General features: G+C 28.6%; 2 protein-coding genes across 2 annotated transcripts; one reads left to right on the top strand and one right to left on the bottom strand.

Annotated features, from left to right (window-relative positions):
• Positions 1–8,826: 8,826 nt before the first annotated feature.
• LOC107446603 (speckle-type POZ protein-like) lies at positions 8,827–9,951 on the bottom strand. The gene has a single exon (XM_016061287.1). The coding sequence runs from the start codon at positions 9,949–9,951 to the stop codon at positions 8,827–8,829; it is 1,125 nt and encodes a 374-aa protein (XP_015916773.1).
• A 5,148-nt stretch (positions 9,952–15,099) lies between these two features.
• LOC107449935 (speckle-type POZ protein) lies at positions 15,100–17,063 on the top strand. Its single transcript, XM_016065619.3, has 2 exons — positions 15,100–15,514; positions 15,761–17,063. Exon 2 carries the CDS (start codon positions 15,898–15,900, stop codon positions 16,957–16,959), a length of 1,062 nt encoding a protein of 353 aa, XP_015921105.2. The 5' UTR covers positions 15,100–15,514; positions 15,761–15,897; the 3' UTR covers positions 16,960–17,063.

The raw sequence follows: 17,063 nt of genomic DNA, 5'->3' as shown, positions 1-17,063 counted from the left end.
GACCATCCCTCCTACTTCATTCATGCAGTAAAACAATTTCTGATAAAAGCATCGTCTCGCCAATATTGTTCGTAAGAAGCTAGTGTGTTGAGGGTGGAGGGGGATTTGTCAATAAGTTTTCCTCCATCTTTTAGTAATTTTTATTTAAAAGGAATTTTTTTATATGTTTGTGAATTTTAATACTTCTGTAATTTTAAAATAAAAACTTTATTTAAGCTATGAAAAAAAAATTCTAGTTCATTTTAAGGTGACGTATGGCTTTCAAAGTTTCGAAAATCGGTCAAAAGTTGAATTAGACCTATGCAATTGTTTCAAGAATATTGGTTAAAAAGTTAAAGAATATATACATTTGTTGCTAACATGTCGTCTTAAATTGGTTAAAAAATAAAAGTTCAGGGTGTAGTATCAAGTTTTAATTAAGTTTAAAAAACCTTACTTTAATATTTAATAATTTGAATTTATTTAATATATTTAATAATTTAAAAAAAAAAATTTGCATGCAATTTTTGAATATATTTAATAATTTGAATTTTAAACCAGTTTCACCCAATCTATCTTAACCAAACTTCTGCATATTATTTTTAAAAACATATTTGAGCATAAAATGACTCTGATCAGAAGTCATGGTTGGCAATCATTATTTTTTTTACTCCAAAATCGCACACATTTGATTTAAAATGGGTTTTTTTAAATTCGAATAAAATTAATTGGATTTTTTAAAATTTACCATCCAAAGCATCTGATACAATATTTTAATAATACTATTGCTTAAAAATGGAAGTAAAATAGTTAATATTTCTTACTAAAAATGGATAAAATTATTATTATATTATTACATACTAATCACAGCCTTAAGAAAAAAAAATCAGAGTTATATTTCTCAGATTCAACTTGGTGATAATTGCTAAAATTGTCAATTAGACATGATGACAATTTGTCAACTAGACGTCTAATGAAAAGTAAATTAGTTTAGATAAGAAAACATTACTGAAAAAAAAATTACGTCATTCTGGTTTGAGAAAGTCTTGATACACTCTAACTGTATATTCAATAAGATATAAAAGCTTTTCATTTTAATTAGCAAAAAACTAAATGGACATAATTGAAATATGTTTTTTGAAAATTATTTTAAGCATATTAAAAGGAAAATTACTATTTAAAGGTTACATATCACTCTTATTTAAGTGTAGTCTATTTTGGAACATAATAATTACATGAATATCCCTTTCGATATTTCTTAGTAAAAAATTCAAATCAAATTTCTTAGTAAAATAACATTTTAAATTATATATTTTTTCAATTAATATTATTTAATAATTTTGCTGAAATTACTGATTTATTTTCTTAAAAAAATAATCACTATTTACATCAATGCATTTTATAATGAAAGGGATAACATAGTGATTTCAATGCATATGCAGTTTATTATTCCGTAATAAAAAAAATAGCTTCCTTAATAAACATACATTATCAATTAAATCAGGCTTTTTAAAAATTCACACATTTAAGAATGTATTTATTAACTATACTGTATGAAAATATGTAAAACTTAAATTAATATTTTTTTAAGAAATTAATTCATAATTAATGTTATAAAAATTATGTTTGTTTAAGTTAATGTTTTTTTTAAATTAAACTGATTTAAATTAGTGATTTATTTTTAAAAAATTGAAAAAATTTAATCAGGATTTAATTCATGACTAAAATGAAGTGATTTATGCCAACCCTGACAGAAGCAATCAGAAACTTAAAAATCTAGTATATTTTTTTTAAAATTTAATTTATGTGTTTTTAAAGAAAAACCTTAAAATAAAGTTGAATTATTTCGTACATTTNGATCATACCGAATTTAAAAAGATAAAGAATTAAGCTAACTAAGATAACACTAATAAAGTCATATTACAAATGTAAATTAGTGAATGGGCTTTAAAAATGATCATTATTTGTTACTTGGTTCAGTACTTCTTCAATGAAATGATTAAAAAAATATAAATAATTTTGAAATGTAAATACCATGAGTATTAAAGCTACACATTTTTGTCAGATGCAAATTATTACACAGTCCTTACTTTATTAATATTTAATAAGTGATAACTGAATTTTTTATTTCAATTGTTTGCAAATCAAATTATTATGAGATGAATTTAAGTTTTTTGGAATGACAAACCTGAATTTTTTTACATAACCAAACATAAGTTTTTTGCTGCATTTAAAATATTAATGGCCCCCTTACACGCGAAAACGCCATTAGCTTGCCAGCCAAGACGATGGCGTCACCAACGATGATACTAACAAAAGAAATAAAATTTTCTACCGCTATGAGGGGAAATTTTGACACTGTGTATAGTTGGTTCCTGTAATCAGCGAAAATTCGGAAGATATTTCATTTCGATTTCAGAGGGTGGAAAATGAAGCCTAAAATTGAGAATCTCTTGTAAATTGCAGCAGAGTTGCACATAAGAGGTCAAAAATCCTTCTCACTAAATCAAGCTTATTGTACGCCATGCGGACCCGCAAGTATTTCATCAAACATATATAAAATGAATGACGGTTTCATATGCTACGGACAGATTGGAGTTGAATTAATTGTGAAAACTTATAATAGAACAATATCTTCTTGAATAATTCGTGGTGAAAACAAACATGGTCGAGGAAGAATATCTAATTTAGGATAAGGGAAAGTTAAGCACCTTTTAAAAACACCCAATAAAAAAAGCACCTTTATGGGCTTTGAAAAATTGAAAATAAGCACCTTTAAGCACTTTTTTAAAAAGCTACGCACACCCTGCTACTCACATTTATAAAACACGTATATTCAAAGACATGGGCTCCCATATGTTTGAATTTAGGGGGGGGGCTAATAAAAGAAAACGACAAATAGCTTAATGAATTAAAAAATTAATGAAAGTGAAATATACATGATTTATCAAATACGCACATGTTTCATTATTCATGAAATAATGAAACATTATTATGTTTCATTATTTCATGAATATATAATAATCATATAATGAAAAATATTATGTTTCATTATTTCATGAATATATAATAATCATATAATGAAAAATATTATTATGTTTCATTATTTTCCAGGGGGGGACCGGACGCCTATGTTCAAAGATATTATAACATCATGAACAGCTAGCCGATCCCGGAATTGTTTCCCCTCTGGAATACAGAGTCTCCCACAAAATTCTTAGAACTCCAAGCAGGTATTGAAGGGGTAGAAAAACTGGTTTTTTAAAGAGGCTAGAGATGAGTAGACGGACCGTATGCCGTTTGAGGGATTTTGAGGGGTATGCCGTTTGTCTCTGATTATTATTAATGTAGTGTTCCAGGGAAAGATATTATAATTTTTCTTGAACTTCAGAACTGCATACATAATTGAATATCGATTGTAATTCAGAAATTTCTAATAAAAAGATTTATTTCAGATAAAAGTGGTATTTCTGAATCTCAAAAAGTAATAAAATTGTTACAATATAAGAATTTTTGAAAATTATTTAGTTACTTTATTTAATAACATTGTAAGATCTAAAATAATTGAATTTTTACATAATTTCAAATATGAGAAGTGGAAGATATATTGGTAAAATATTTTCCAAATTATAAATAAAATTGAAAAAAAAAAAAATATTTTCAATCTTTTTTTTTTTTTTTTCTCTNTTTTTTTTTTTTTTTTTGTTAGATCTATTCGACCTATTTCTTTCTAATTTTGCCATTTTCAAACGACATAGTTTCAAATTATGAAAAAAAATTTCATAGTTTAGAATTCTAATGCTTTTCGACCATTATTAAATGAAATAATAAAAGAAAAAGATAACAAATAATTAAAAAAATAATTCTCGTATGACTTCTGTTTGGATATACAATTTTTATATTTGTGTGCAAAAGTTTTAAACTTCTTTAAACTAAGTTTTCAAGATAGGGAAAAATATTTAAAAAGTGAAAATCACATTAAGGGGCCAAAACTTTGTTCGCTCTCTTGGCTTATCTACTGGTTCCTCATTTTCCAGATTACATTACCCCCACATTTTGGAGGGTGAAACTAAAAAAATATTTTCATTCCGAAAATGTAGTATTAGAGATCTCCATCCCCTACTTACTGAGCTCACCAACCTCCAAAACTGCCAGAATTATTATTTTACTCTAGCTTAGTACTAAGTGATTACATGAAGTTCAAACAATATGTAACATATTCATTTTAACAAACCTTCGATTTATATACAGTTTCTTCAATTTAAATATGTTGAAATGCAACCAAAATTCAAGAACTTGCACACTGGTGACGTCATTTCTCAGGCTGATTGCAATAAGCTTTGTAAGCATATTGCAAAGTGAAGTCGGCAGCTTACGAAAAACCGGATTTTTCAGACTAACCATGACAGGTTTTTGTGGTTTTCCTCTACATGTAACTCGAATGCGGGTTAGTTCCATCAAAAAGTCCTCCAAGAAAGCAAAATTTCTTCCAATATTTACCAAGGAGTTCCTTTGTCTTCTGGATTCCGGTTAAAAATTACAAGGGTACGGAGTTGAACAATGGTAACCGTAAACTCTAAAAAATTGTGTCAGCTGCTCAATAAAATTTGTAAGTTTTTTCCATCCATTTGTAAGTTTGTGTTTTAAGAAAGGAAAATTAATGGAAAACAAAATTGTTATTTTAATTTCAATTCAATTTCAATTGTTATTTTATTAGTTTTTTAAAAAAAGCATTAAACATTAAAAAAACATAAACAGTCGAAATTTTATTCTGCAAAATATTAGTTTTTAAATAAACATTTTTTTAATCAATTTCCTATTCAGTCATAATTTTTATATATATATATTAAATGGTTTTTTCACAGAATGTTCCGTAAAATAAAAGTACACATTATTTTTCTGGATATAAATGTACACATTTGTTTTGGAAAATATGGATTGTATTAATTCAGATTCAACATAAATAGTAATAGATTCTATACTTTTTAAAAATTCTGTATGAAACTAAAGCATGAAAAAAAAAATTTTTTTTTAAATGAAATGAAGCAAATTTTACTTTCTTACACTAGATTTAATGTAACGTCTTAAATTTGAACAATTAATTAAATACTTAAAAAATTATATTTGTTCATTTTTAGTTTCTTCTATTTCTTCAGGTTTTTACCACTTCCTGTGTCCTAGAAAAAATTGGTTTCATATTTGATAAAAAGCAAACTCTGTATTAAAGTAGTTTCATAAAATCAATTAGTGCCAAATGACTTTGTATCAAATGTAATTATAAGTTGTAAATAAAAGTTAATAGTTAAAATAGTAAAAGAACTACATTTTTGAATGAAAACATAACTATAAATATTGTATTTATTTAACAATAAATAACAATTCAATTATTTAATAGATATTAAAAACTAGACAGACAAACTAGGCAGTGGTAGACTAAATTTATTAGTAAATTAACAAGTTCAAAAGTTATCAAAAAACTTTCATGTTACAAATACAAGGAATTACATAGTTTTAGGAAATGAAGCTTCAGCTAAAATCAAAACAGGAAACATTATTTGTAGAAGAATAAAACAATCAAGAAAAACTTGTATTTCTTAAAAACATAAATTGTTTATGGATGCAAATCTTAAAAATAATAGCAATAGGAAGATCCACAAGAATAATGGCAATAGGGTGTTCTATAATAATGTATAATGCCTATGATGAAGATACAGTTTTAGAATCTTGTCAAAAATGAACACGCATATCTGGTTGCAAATTAATATGTAAATGATGAAAAACAAAAACGCAATCGAAATCTAAAGAATCATTAACTGAAATAGACGGAACTGTTAACAACAAAACCTGTTTTCATGCGGAGAAAATAGAGAGGACTCAAATGAAAGTATTAAAAAGATTTTCGAGTTTCAACAGAAAATCCAACTAGCATTGGTGTTTTTTATTCTGCCATGCTTGTGCAACAGATTTCAATAGCGAATTTGTTTTAGTTTTTTTTTCTCCTTAAATTTATATATAAGCTTTGGGGAATATATTCGTATCGTTATCTGTAGCGCAAACTACAATCGCCAAGGTGCCAAATGGATTGGCAATTTTGAAAAATTAATAAAAAAGAAAAAACATGTACACGTCTGCGCGTGGGTAGAGAGATTCCAGTACCTGTGAGTTGGTCTCCATTTCTGTTGTTTTTAAATGTGGACCGCTGCCCATAAGTTGTCCCGACTTGGCTGGCGTTTATTCTGCCGCAAATCACAATACGGAAATTTAATATTCCTTACAAAAATAACCTGAATTGAGCAAACAGGCAAAGAAAATCAATTTAAAATTTGTAAGCTGCATCAAGGTGCGAAGCCAGATTTTAAACAAAAAATAAGCACCTTTTAAGTACTTTTAAAGCACTCGAAAAATATTTTTCATCACTTTACAAAATAATCATAATTAGGATGTTTGCAGTAATAAAAAATATTTTTCTATATCGATTTAAGATCTTAATTTATAATCATAAAATCAATTAAATTCAAAAATGATAAAATAACAAGATTCTGATAAATATTGCAGAGAAAATTGTGAAAAAGAAGCGTCCTTTATAATTTACACGACAATCGGCATGGCAAAGAAAAAAATATCTCATTTCAAAAGAGATAAAATTAAGCACTTTCTACGAATAATCAAGGGACCTTTAAAGGCTTTAAAAAACGTAAATCAAAAATAAGCACCCTTAAGCACTTTTTCAAAAACGCTACGAACCCTGCGCATATTAAGCATATAGACAGAAATTAAAGAAGAGATCTTCAAAGGAATCCTATGGGTGCACCATGCATAATAATCTCAAATATATGTATACATATAATTTTTTTACTTATTTTTCTAAGAATATGCAAATATACTCTTGGTATTATTTTGGAATAGTTGATTGAAACTATCTTGTTTGGCTGAAACTGCTGGCTGGAATCCTTATAAAATTATCTTTTATTCGGAACATCAATAAAATCTTAATTTTTCTTAAGTTCAAAAAATATTTCTGATAGCAAATTCTGCCTTATTAATAGCTTTCGGCAGGAAACTCCATTACATATTAATATAATTTGTAAAATAATTAATGTTTATTAAGCTAAAATTGTAATCATTTATACTGAAATGAAATTAATTATTCAGAACTCAAATACAGAAATAACTAATACATTTTACACTTAAGTAAATTACTCATCTGAGTTGATAAACTTATTATTTGTAAAAACTTGCGTTCCTAAGATCATTCTCAAAATAAGCCAGTTTTTTTCATTTAATGCTAAAAATATCATGATTTTTAATTAAAATTTCTAAATTTACTTTATTTTTAAAATGAAACTTAGAGTGCAAAAGGAAGTTAATAAAATTGAAATAAACAGAAAAAAATAGTTTTTTCAACTTAGAGTTTCCATAAAATATAGGTAAATAATTTCCAAAAAATTTTATATTGACAAAAAGTTTTTTTTTTTTTTTAAAAGCTTTTTTTTATTAGGCTTAGATGAAATTTCCCATTGATCTTCTAGATATTTCTTTTATCAATCTTTGAAAAATTAAAAATTAGGAAAAATTTTTTATTTTAAATTAAGCCTCAAAACTAATGCTTATGTATCAATTAAATTGGTGTTCCAGATTAGGGGCTTTTGATACATACCCTACATACCTCTGTAAAACAAACATGAAGTTCTACAAATAGTGGCTAATGTATATAACACTAGACAATAATGGAAACATATACAGGCAATACTATATTGATAAACACTATACATCAATGCAAACTAATAGAAAATTTAGTTATAAAGACAAATAAAAAAACACATATCATTAAAAAGTGATAAAAAATGCTTATAAAGGGAAATTAATAAAATATTATATAAGAATACAAGACTATAAAAAACTGTAAACAAAAACATGTTGATGAAACATTCGTAAAATAATGAAAACTGATAGAATATGAATGCAAACAAGTTAGAATATAAACAATTGAGAGAGGTTTTATTGTTTCTACGAATATCACAAAATTTTACATTTATAATTTAGTTTATCAATTAGGAGGAATTATTTATTTATTTTATTAATCAATAAATAAAATATTTTAAGTGTGTGATACCGTGGGTATAATAACGTTTAAAAAGTAATACTTAAGCAATAGAAACAAAATTTATCTAATACAAATTTTTAATTGAAAATTCTTTTATGATACGAAATCATGTTAAATATATTTGATTTCTTATTGGATAATCATTTAAATAAATTGCAATAAAAATAAGGAGTTAAGAAAAACTTAATTCTTCAGTAATCATCAAGAACATAATGGGAAATTGCTAAAATAATTTCTTGAAATAACTATTTGAACAATAAAATCTAATATTTGTAATATATACTTTATAAACTTTCAAAAACTAAGGGAAATGCATTATTAAATTAAGAAGGGATATTCTATTTTAAATTATTTAAGATGGAAAAAAGGCATATATTTTGCGATTTCCAGCAAAAATTAGTACCAAATAATATTGCTTAAATAAAAAATATTACTAACTTAATACACTCAATCAAGTATTCTTCCAAAATTTGTGACCATATATTAAATAAATTTAATAATTTGTCAAATAAAATAAGCACATATTTCAATTACATTATTAGCTCAAAAATTAACCTAGATGATAGTTATTCACTTTTTAAACAATATGGGATTGAAATCGATGATTAATCAACAAATAAGAAAATACAATACATTTCAAAAATAATTATTGACCAAGCTAAAATTTTAAATGTGTTATCCGGAAAAATATTTAAAAAAAAAAACTTTTAAGCAATCAGCATTAATTAAAATCAATTTAACAATTAAAGAAAGTTATATAAATATGGAGATGGTCGTACTTTTGATTTTGACTGATCCAAAAACGAGGTAACTATTCTCAGAACATCTGATGCCATTTCGGGATGATCTTTGCATATTTTTATCCATTCTGGTTTTTTACTCACAACAGAAAAATGTTGTTTAATAAATTTAACCGCCTTTTCTTTCAAAGTTTCATCCTTAAACAAATGGGATATCTCCAGAAGTTGACAAACTGTACCTTCATTTAATTCAGATTCCAGTATGTCCCTACAATCTTCTTTAAGACCATCAACCGCATACTTATCTGCAAGCATGTACAGATTACGAACCATATCATAACTTTTGTCACCGATTTCACTGCAATAGAGATATTTTAAAAAATTATCAAAAAATGAAGCATCTGCATCGGTGATTTGGATGTTATTCGTATTGGCTTCCAAGCAATCATGGTCCAACATAGCTGCAAAAACAGAAGAGCGGGTCACAAGCACTAATTTGTGGGCGAGAAGAGTGACACCATCAACAGTAATAGTTACGTCAGACATTTTTTTCGAATCGTACAGGTTTTTAAAATCAGAGCATAGATTACATCGTTTAATACGTGGAACATTTATTGGAGGTGTGATTGTTGGTTTTGGTGCATAATTGATAAAGAACATTTTAAAGTGAAATTTCATTGCAATAAAATCATGCTCACGTGGGAATCCGATGACTTTATCAGCAACCCTCAAAGTTGCGCCTTTAGTCACAACAGTACACAACTGCATTCCGCTATTAGCAGAATGTGTTTCATTACGTGAATATTCAATCCATGGCCCTGAAACGGATCGAATTACAATATTAAATTGAACTGTCAAGTCTTCCGGCTTCATGCCATCAATATGTAAAAGGAATTGACATGTTTCTTTTTCGCTAGAATATCCTACACTCGTATAACTAATTCTAAAGCTGGGATTAATAACATACCCAACGGAATTAAATACTGGACCATTTTTCTCAAAAGGCCGAAACATATCACCGTACCTATTATGCCTTCTGGTAGTAAAATCTTCTATTTCCCAGTGAAAATCATAATTGATAATCGAAGTATCACTGCACCTTTCATTTCTGGTACCTCGCCCAGTCATGATTCACAAATTATCTGACGTCAATATAGCAAAACCGAACCGAAACCGACAGAATTCCCAAGCTTCAAGTGATTTGCCACGTGGTATAAAAACAGCCAATTAAATTGACGAGGCAAGGTCAAAGCTCTGAAAGAGAGAATGTTGGGGGGAAATAAATTTAAGTTTTATGTAAAGCTCTTTTTCAATGTTGTTTGTTTTTAATAAATTGATGTATGTAGCATACAAATAAAAAGCAGACGATTTAAACTGATAAAAAACGGAAATAAATTTTTTACCGTGTAATTATTATACAACAATAAAGGAGAATCATGAAATATAAAAATAAATGCAAATGTATATTCCAACAGTTTAAAACTTCTAAGAATTTTATCCTGCATTTCCTTGTTTTAGTTCAATAAATTTCATCATAGAAATTATTTGAGCACCAAACTGTCTAGGTTTTTTTTTCCAATTAAGCAAAAAGAAGACCTTTCTTGATAAATTTAGATTGCACGAATCTAATATCAAAACCTAATCAAATTAAGATTCGAAATAAAGAAATATCTTTTTTGTTTATTTAACGAGAGTTTCTTTTTCATTTCTTTTATCGATATACCTTTATGGGTTTTTTTCGGCTCTAAAATCGAATTTCATAGTATCAATTAACTAGCTTTTGCTTGCTATTCTTATTGAACAAGTAAATCGCATGATATACAAAAGAGTTTCAGATCTTCAGGTGTCATCAGTATTACGAACTAGCCACTCCCTCTATCGGAGATCCACCGAAGCAGTAATAAAATGTAACCGTAACTCTTTACGCTTAGAACTGTTCTATGTTTATATATTCAGGCGAGGAGAAGTCCAAAGGAGCAACCGCTCCGATTCAAATTCATTATGCAAATTCCCCTGTAATTTTTCTGTAAATAGTCTTTTTTTTTTTAACAATCAGTATGTTTATTAAATTTTTATTGGTACTTATCCGCGTCGGCGGGCTGCTGCAACAAATCGATAACCACAATACCTAAATTAGGTTTAGGTATTGCCAATGAGCCCAAACAAATATCAACATAAATAACTTTTGCTCTTATGATCGGATTTTCACGAACTAAAGCGTTAAACTTAATAATGTAAATTGTTGGCAAATAGGGCAATATAGGTATAAGTTTCAGTCTTTCAAGTGTTAATAAATACTAAATTTTTATACGAAATTTCGGTCGGACCATCAACAGTCCCGGGGCTCAAGATAATTTCGTAATAGGAAATATTAGGGGACCGGAAAGTAATTTAATCTTCAAAATTTCTCAAATGTTACTTTTTCACTTAAATTCTAATATTTCTAAATTTACTATAGTTAACATGCATAATTACATTTTCCATAGTTAACATGTGTACCCTGTCAGTGGGGTAAGATCAGCTGACTTTTTTGTCATACAAAAATAGAGTTATAAAAAAAGTCGCACATTTATGACCTTACAAGAAAGTCATATATTGTACACTAATTAAACAATGCATATCTTGATTAAATCTAAGTTTCTAAGTTAAATAGTTTAGCTTCGAACAGGCCATCGAATCTAAGCAGCCCGGTCTCACCTCACTTTCCCTACCTTATTTTTGCGTTATTTTCGATTCTGTTAGTTTGAGATAAAAAGCATAAAGCTGAAAGAGGTATTTTTGTTTTCTCTAAATTTTGTTTTGTATTAAATCGTATCTTCTATATTTATTTTTATAATAATTTTAATAATAAATACAGTTATAATTATAAATAATAGTTTTCAATAATAAATACAATTATAATAAGTACAATTATAACTACTCAGATTTAATTTTAACACAACTGCAATTAAAATAATAGGCCCAAAATAGCTATTTAAGCAAGCAAACAAATAGTAAAAATAAAAATTAAGCTCATCGAGCATGATTAAATGATCGAATCAAATTCAACCGTAGTGACGCGCGTAGATGTATCTTAGAGGGGAAATTCCCTTTCACCTCGAATCACCCCTGTTACCTGGAATTTTGAGGATATTGGTACAACATGTATTTCTCTAAGCAAAATAACTTTTTTTAATACCAGATTGTTTTTCTTTTTAAACGTATGTATTTTATATAAGATTACACATGCCTTTTTCAAGAAAGTTCATTAGTATTTAACTTGCAAATTCTTTATTTAATAATTCTTTACACTCCTTTTGATCTAATATGCAATAATAAACTAAGAGATGAAACAATTCATTCAAAATTAAAATAATATAAAAGAAAAATAACATAAAAGAAAAATAATATTATAGAAAAAGTATTCGACTTTTTGAACAGGAACACCTCCAACCCCTGTTCGCTCCGCTCAGCAACACCGTGGTTGCTAAGCATTCTTATTTCTTTTTTTCCATATAAGTCGATATTTTTCAAATGATCCACGCGAGCCGTGTTGGCTCAGGGAATAGAGCATTCGCTTTCTAATGAGGTGAACCGGGTTCGAATCTCAGCAATGGCTGGTCGATACAAATTCCGCTCTCGGCTAGCGCCGCTCACAGAGCTGACGTGAAATATCCCCAGTGATAAACGGATTATGGGTTAGAGTCCCCTTGCCGTCAGGCTAACAGCGGGAAGTTTACAGGATTTTTCCTCTCCATGTAACGTAAATGCGGGTTAGTTCCATAAAATATAGTAAATGCTGGTTTCGTAAAAAGTTCTCCATGAAGGCAAATTTCTACCAATACTTGATCCAGAAGTTCCCTTGTCTTCTGGAATGAGTTTAAATTTACAAGCCTACGGAGTTGAACATTAGTATTCGTAAACCCTAAATTGGGTCGTCTGTTAAACGACGGTTATAAAATAAAATATAAAACCACTTCTTTTGTTTTCTAGATGGTGCTCTTAACAAAAACATTTAGTATGCATTAAATGAATTTAAGTTAAACCTACTTTTATTAACGTTCCATCAGTCTCGTTTTTTCTTTATTTTTCATGTTTTTTTGTAACTCTTGACAAGTTAATGAGATTGTTAATTTTCCTTAAGAAATTTATATAGTTGTCGATCGATTAATTTATCGACCTAAAGTTTCGAGTGGAGGACCTCAGGTCGTATGTTGATAACATAATTGTCGTTTCTTGATGAACGCCCTTTTTATAGTTTTTGGAATCGTCGGAAATAGTTGCGGCAGACATTTGTTTTTTGAATCGTATAGGTTTTTAAAACCAGAGCGTAAATTACAACGTCGTTTACGTAGAAAATTTACTGCAGGAGTGATGGTCGGTTTTCGTGTAACAGGATCGATAAAGTAAATTTTAAAGTGAAATTTTATTGCAATACGCGAGAATCCGATGACTTTATCAGCAACTCTAACTCATGATCCGTCTACCTCTAAGGATATTTTACGTCAGCTCTGCGGTCGGTGCAAGTTGCGGAATTCGCATCGATCAGCCATCGCTGGGATTCGAACTCGGTTCACCTCATTGGAAGGCGAACGATCTATCCCCTGAGCCATCATGGCGTCATAATTGCTGACTATTCCAACCACCAATATAATGCCGGGATAGTTTGGTAGGTAGGGCTTTGGGCGAATGTTTAAGGGGTTCGTGAGTTCGATCCCCACCGGCCGCTGACTCTCCATCTCCGTGTAGTAAATAGTGGCTGCTGCACGTTGAATCTGTCAGCTCAAAAAGTCCTTCATGTTCCCATAACAAATCAAACCTCTGGTGGTTCTCAATTGAAGATTGATCGTTTTCTTGTTCAAGTCAAAATTACAATCGGTGGATGTATGTTTGAGTCCGCCCTTCAAACTGGTTGTGACGTAAGTGAGGCTGAAGTCGTATTCTTGATCATAGATGTCGCTACTGAAAGACAAAAAATGTACTCTCTGTTGTTGTTGTAGTTAATTTACGTCGCACTAGAGCTGTTGTACTCTCTGCCTTAAATTAGCTTGGTTTCACAAAGCAGGCGGCTCGCCGGTATTAGCAAGTGGCATTAGAAACAACAAAATGCTTTCCTCTAAATTACTGTTATAACAAAACTGCAGTGTCAAAAGCTTAAGAACTTAGAAACTTAACTAATGAAGGTATTTCGCAAGAAGTAAGATGAAAAAAATTAAGGTTTGATTATTAGCTCGAGACTTAACAAATGGTGAACTTGAAAATAAAATGTACCATACGGTTTGATCTACAACCAGCTCCAATGTAACTATTAAGTTGAAACTAGACGTATTGAAAGGGCACTTTTCATTTATAAACTCAACTCTAGTTTTTCTTTCAAATTTTAAATTTTTTTTTTCTAAAACTATTGCAATTTTAAGTGCTATATTAGCGTATTTTTACACTTTTTTTGCTTTGAAAATGTTGATTTGTAGTTTTTGTATAAAATTTATTCCTTTAAATTGATTCAATATCAAAAGTAACAAAAAATTTAATAAATAAAATAATAGGAAAAATAAGAGATTTGAAGTTGCCGGATGGAAATTTTAAATTTTACAAAAATTTATTATTGATTAATTTACTAGAGATTGATAAATTACTATACATTGATAAATTTATCATAGATTAATTTACAAAAATTTTAAAAACTCAAGAGAGATAAAAGCTTTTTCCAATTCGAAATGTTTTAATTATATGAGATTACCATTTTACATCATTATCGAATAAAATTACTTATCATTTATATTTCCTCATTTTGCTACATATTATTTATGTATTCCTAAATGCAAATATATTTTTACATTGATTATTTTTCTAATTCACGTAATCGTTATTTTCGCTGCGATTAATGTGTCAGAAAATATTTTCACATAAAATTATAATAATTATACGTTTTACAAACAAATCTTTTTTTTTTTTTTAAAGAAAAAAGAAAGAATAATAAAAAAAATTTACTTTTAAGAGGAAGAAATGATGAGGAATCGAAGCAACCACAGGTGAAACTTCCTAATGTGACATTTAATATATAAGATAAAACTAAATAAAATAAAACAAACCACATGATTAATTTTTACGACTATCGATTATGTTTGATTAATATCTCTAAGTTTAGCCCTGAACTTTCTAAATATTGCCTTACCTGCAATAAACTATCGCTAATACTTTGTAATCGATTAATAACATTGAAAGTACCTTCTTAGTTACTTTCAAAAGCGTTACTATTTTATTCTTTTCTTTAATATTTTTTAAGAACGCGTGGTTTTTTTTTTCTCAACGAACAGAACAAAAGAGACATTCTATATAAAGTATTCACCAATAATGATATTCAAAAGCTTTGGGATTTAATTAGAGAAAAAAAAAATCGTTAGAATAAATATCAACCTGTGGAAATTCACATTTCTGTTTATCATCTTTCTCTTATACGTCATTATATTCAAAAATAAATAAATAAAAATATCTCAGTATTTTTATTTTCTACCAAGCACATTTTTCTTTTATTCACGGATTTAACGAAGTCCTTAATGCTGTTTTAAAGGGTAAACAGTAATTGCTAAATCGATAAATATATATATTTTAAACAAGTAGTTAAAATATATGACGTGAAATAGGATATTAAAAAGTTGACTAAAACCACTTGACTTTGAAAAATGTGACAACAATACACTCAAACGCTTGTGTTGCGAACAACACTAAAACAACTTCATAATCTATGAGTTGCATCTACCAGATGCGGGTTTGTTGTTAGTTTAAAAATAATTCAAGTTCATTTAACAAAAAACAACGTTTATTAAAGGAAGAACGATAACAAGATCGCGAGCCATTGACGCTCGTGACATTTCATTAGGTGATCAAGAACAATAATGATGATGTCATAACTTTAGTGACTACATGCAGCGCCACTTACAAACTCCGTTCTCAACAGCTTGTTGCTGTTACTACGATAAGTTTATCTGTTGTTAAGATAAACAGACACATCAGCTTAAAACAAATAAAAGATCTGTATTGTCTCAGTTGTAAGCTTATCTAGTCGCAAATAGTTGATGTGAATACTTTTAGAACATGGCTTCGAATAAAACTGTAGTGGAGAGTAATACTTCTGTAGTGAATTATAAGTATGAATGGAAGATAAGTAATTTTTTAAAATATTATGATGTACTTCGCGGTCCAGAGTTTTCGCCGCTGAAATCTGTTCCTTTGAAATTTGTTGTCGAATTAGAGCCACATATACGAAGAGATGACGGATATTATGATTACAATTTGAATATCATTAAGCTATCAAAAGAAGAAATACCGAAATCTTGCCGAGTTGAATTCGTAATTAATATTAAGAATGGTTTTAGTACTACCATAGTTGTTATGAACACTATAAATAAAAGTATTACTGTATTCGATTGGAATTCCATCAATCTCATCAATGCCCGATTAAAAGATACGACTTTGCATGTGAAAGATCAGAAAATTGTTGTATATGATTGTTGTACTTTCACTTTTGATTGCACTTTCACATTTTTTGGTTTTGACGAAACCACAGTTTCCAATGCAGACCCTATTTTGCAAACGCCACTCGAAAAGTACAGTAATATTTGCTCTAGATTTAAAGCTCTTTATGAGTCAAAGGCAAAGTGTGACGTAATCTTTGAAATTGGAACAGACACTCTAAAAGCTCACCAGTGTGTTCTCATGGCTCAATCTCCAGTTTTCAAAACGATGTTGGAAAGCGATTTGACTGAATCAAAATCCAAATGCATCCAAATCACTGACTTCGATGCTCGTGAATTTGACTGCTTTTTGAAATACCTTTATTGTGGAAATGCAGACTTTAAAAATTTGGATATTATACCACATCTTTTTGCTCTGGCAGATAAATACGAAGTTTCCAGTCTAATGAAGGATTGCAGTGCGATACTAGCTACCAGCTTAACAGTGGAAACAGTTTTTCAAGTTATTATAGACGCCTATTTGCATAGCAGTGAGTCATTGAAGGAAAAATGCATAAAATTTATTCATGATAATTTTTCTCTCGTTAAAAACAAACCTGAATGGGGAAAAATGGAAAAAGATTATCCTGAGCTTACATATGAAATTCTGAAATCTCTTCTTACTCAAATGAGTGTGAAATAAAATTGAAGTGATAAGCTCGCTATAGAATTTTCTTCTGTTAAAATTTGTTCTAGATAATTTTTCGCTTGTAGAAAATAAACCTGAATGGAAAAAATTGAAAAAAA

The sequence above is a fragment of the Parasteatoda tepidariorum genome, chromosome 10 (genome assembly GCF_043381705.1).
Source record: "Parasteatoda tepidariorum isolate YZ-2023 chromosome 10, CAS_Ptep_4.0, whole genome shotgun sequence".
In the NCBI taxonomy this organism is placed as follows: domain Eukaryota; kingdom Metazoa; phylum Arthropoda; class Arachnida; order Araneae; family Theridiidae; genus Parasteatoda; species Parasteatoda tepidariorum.
The sequence above is the reverse complement of the archived record's forward strand: the minus strand, read 5'-3'. Positions and strand labels throughout refer to the sequence as shown.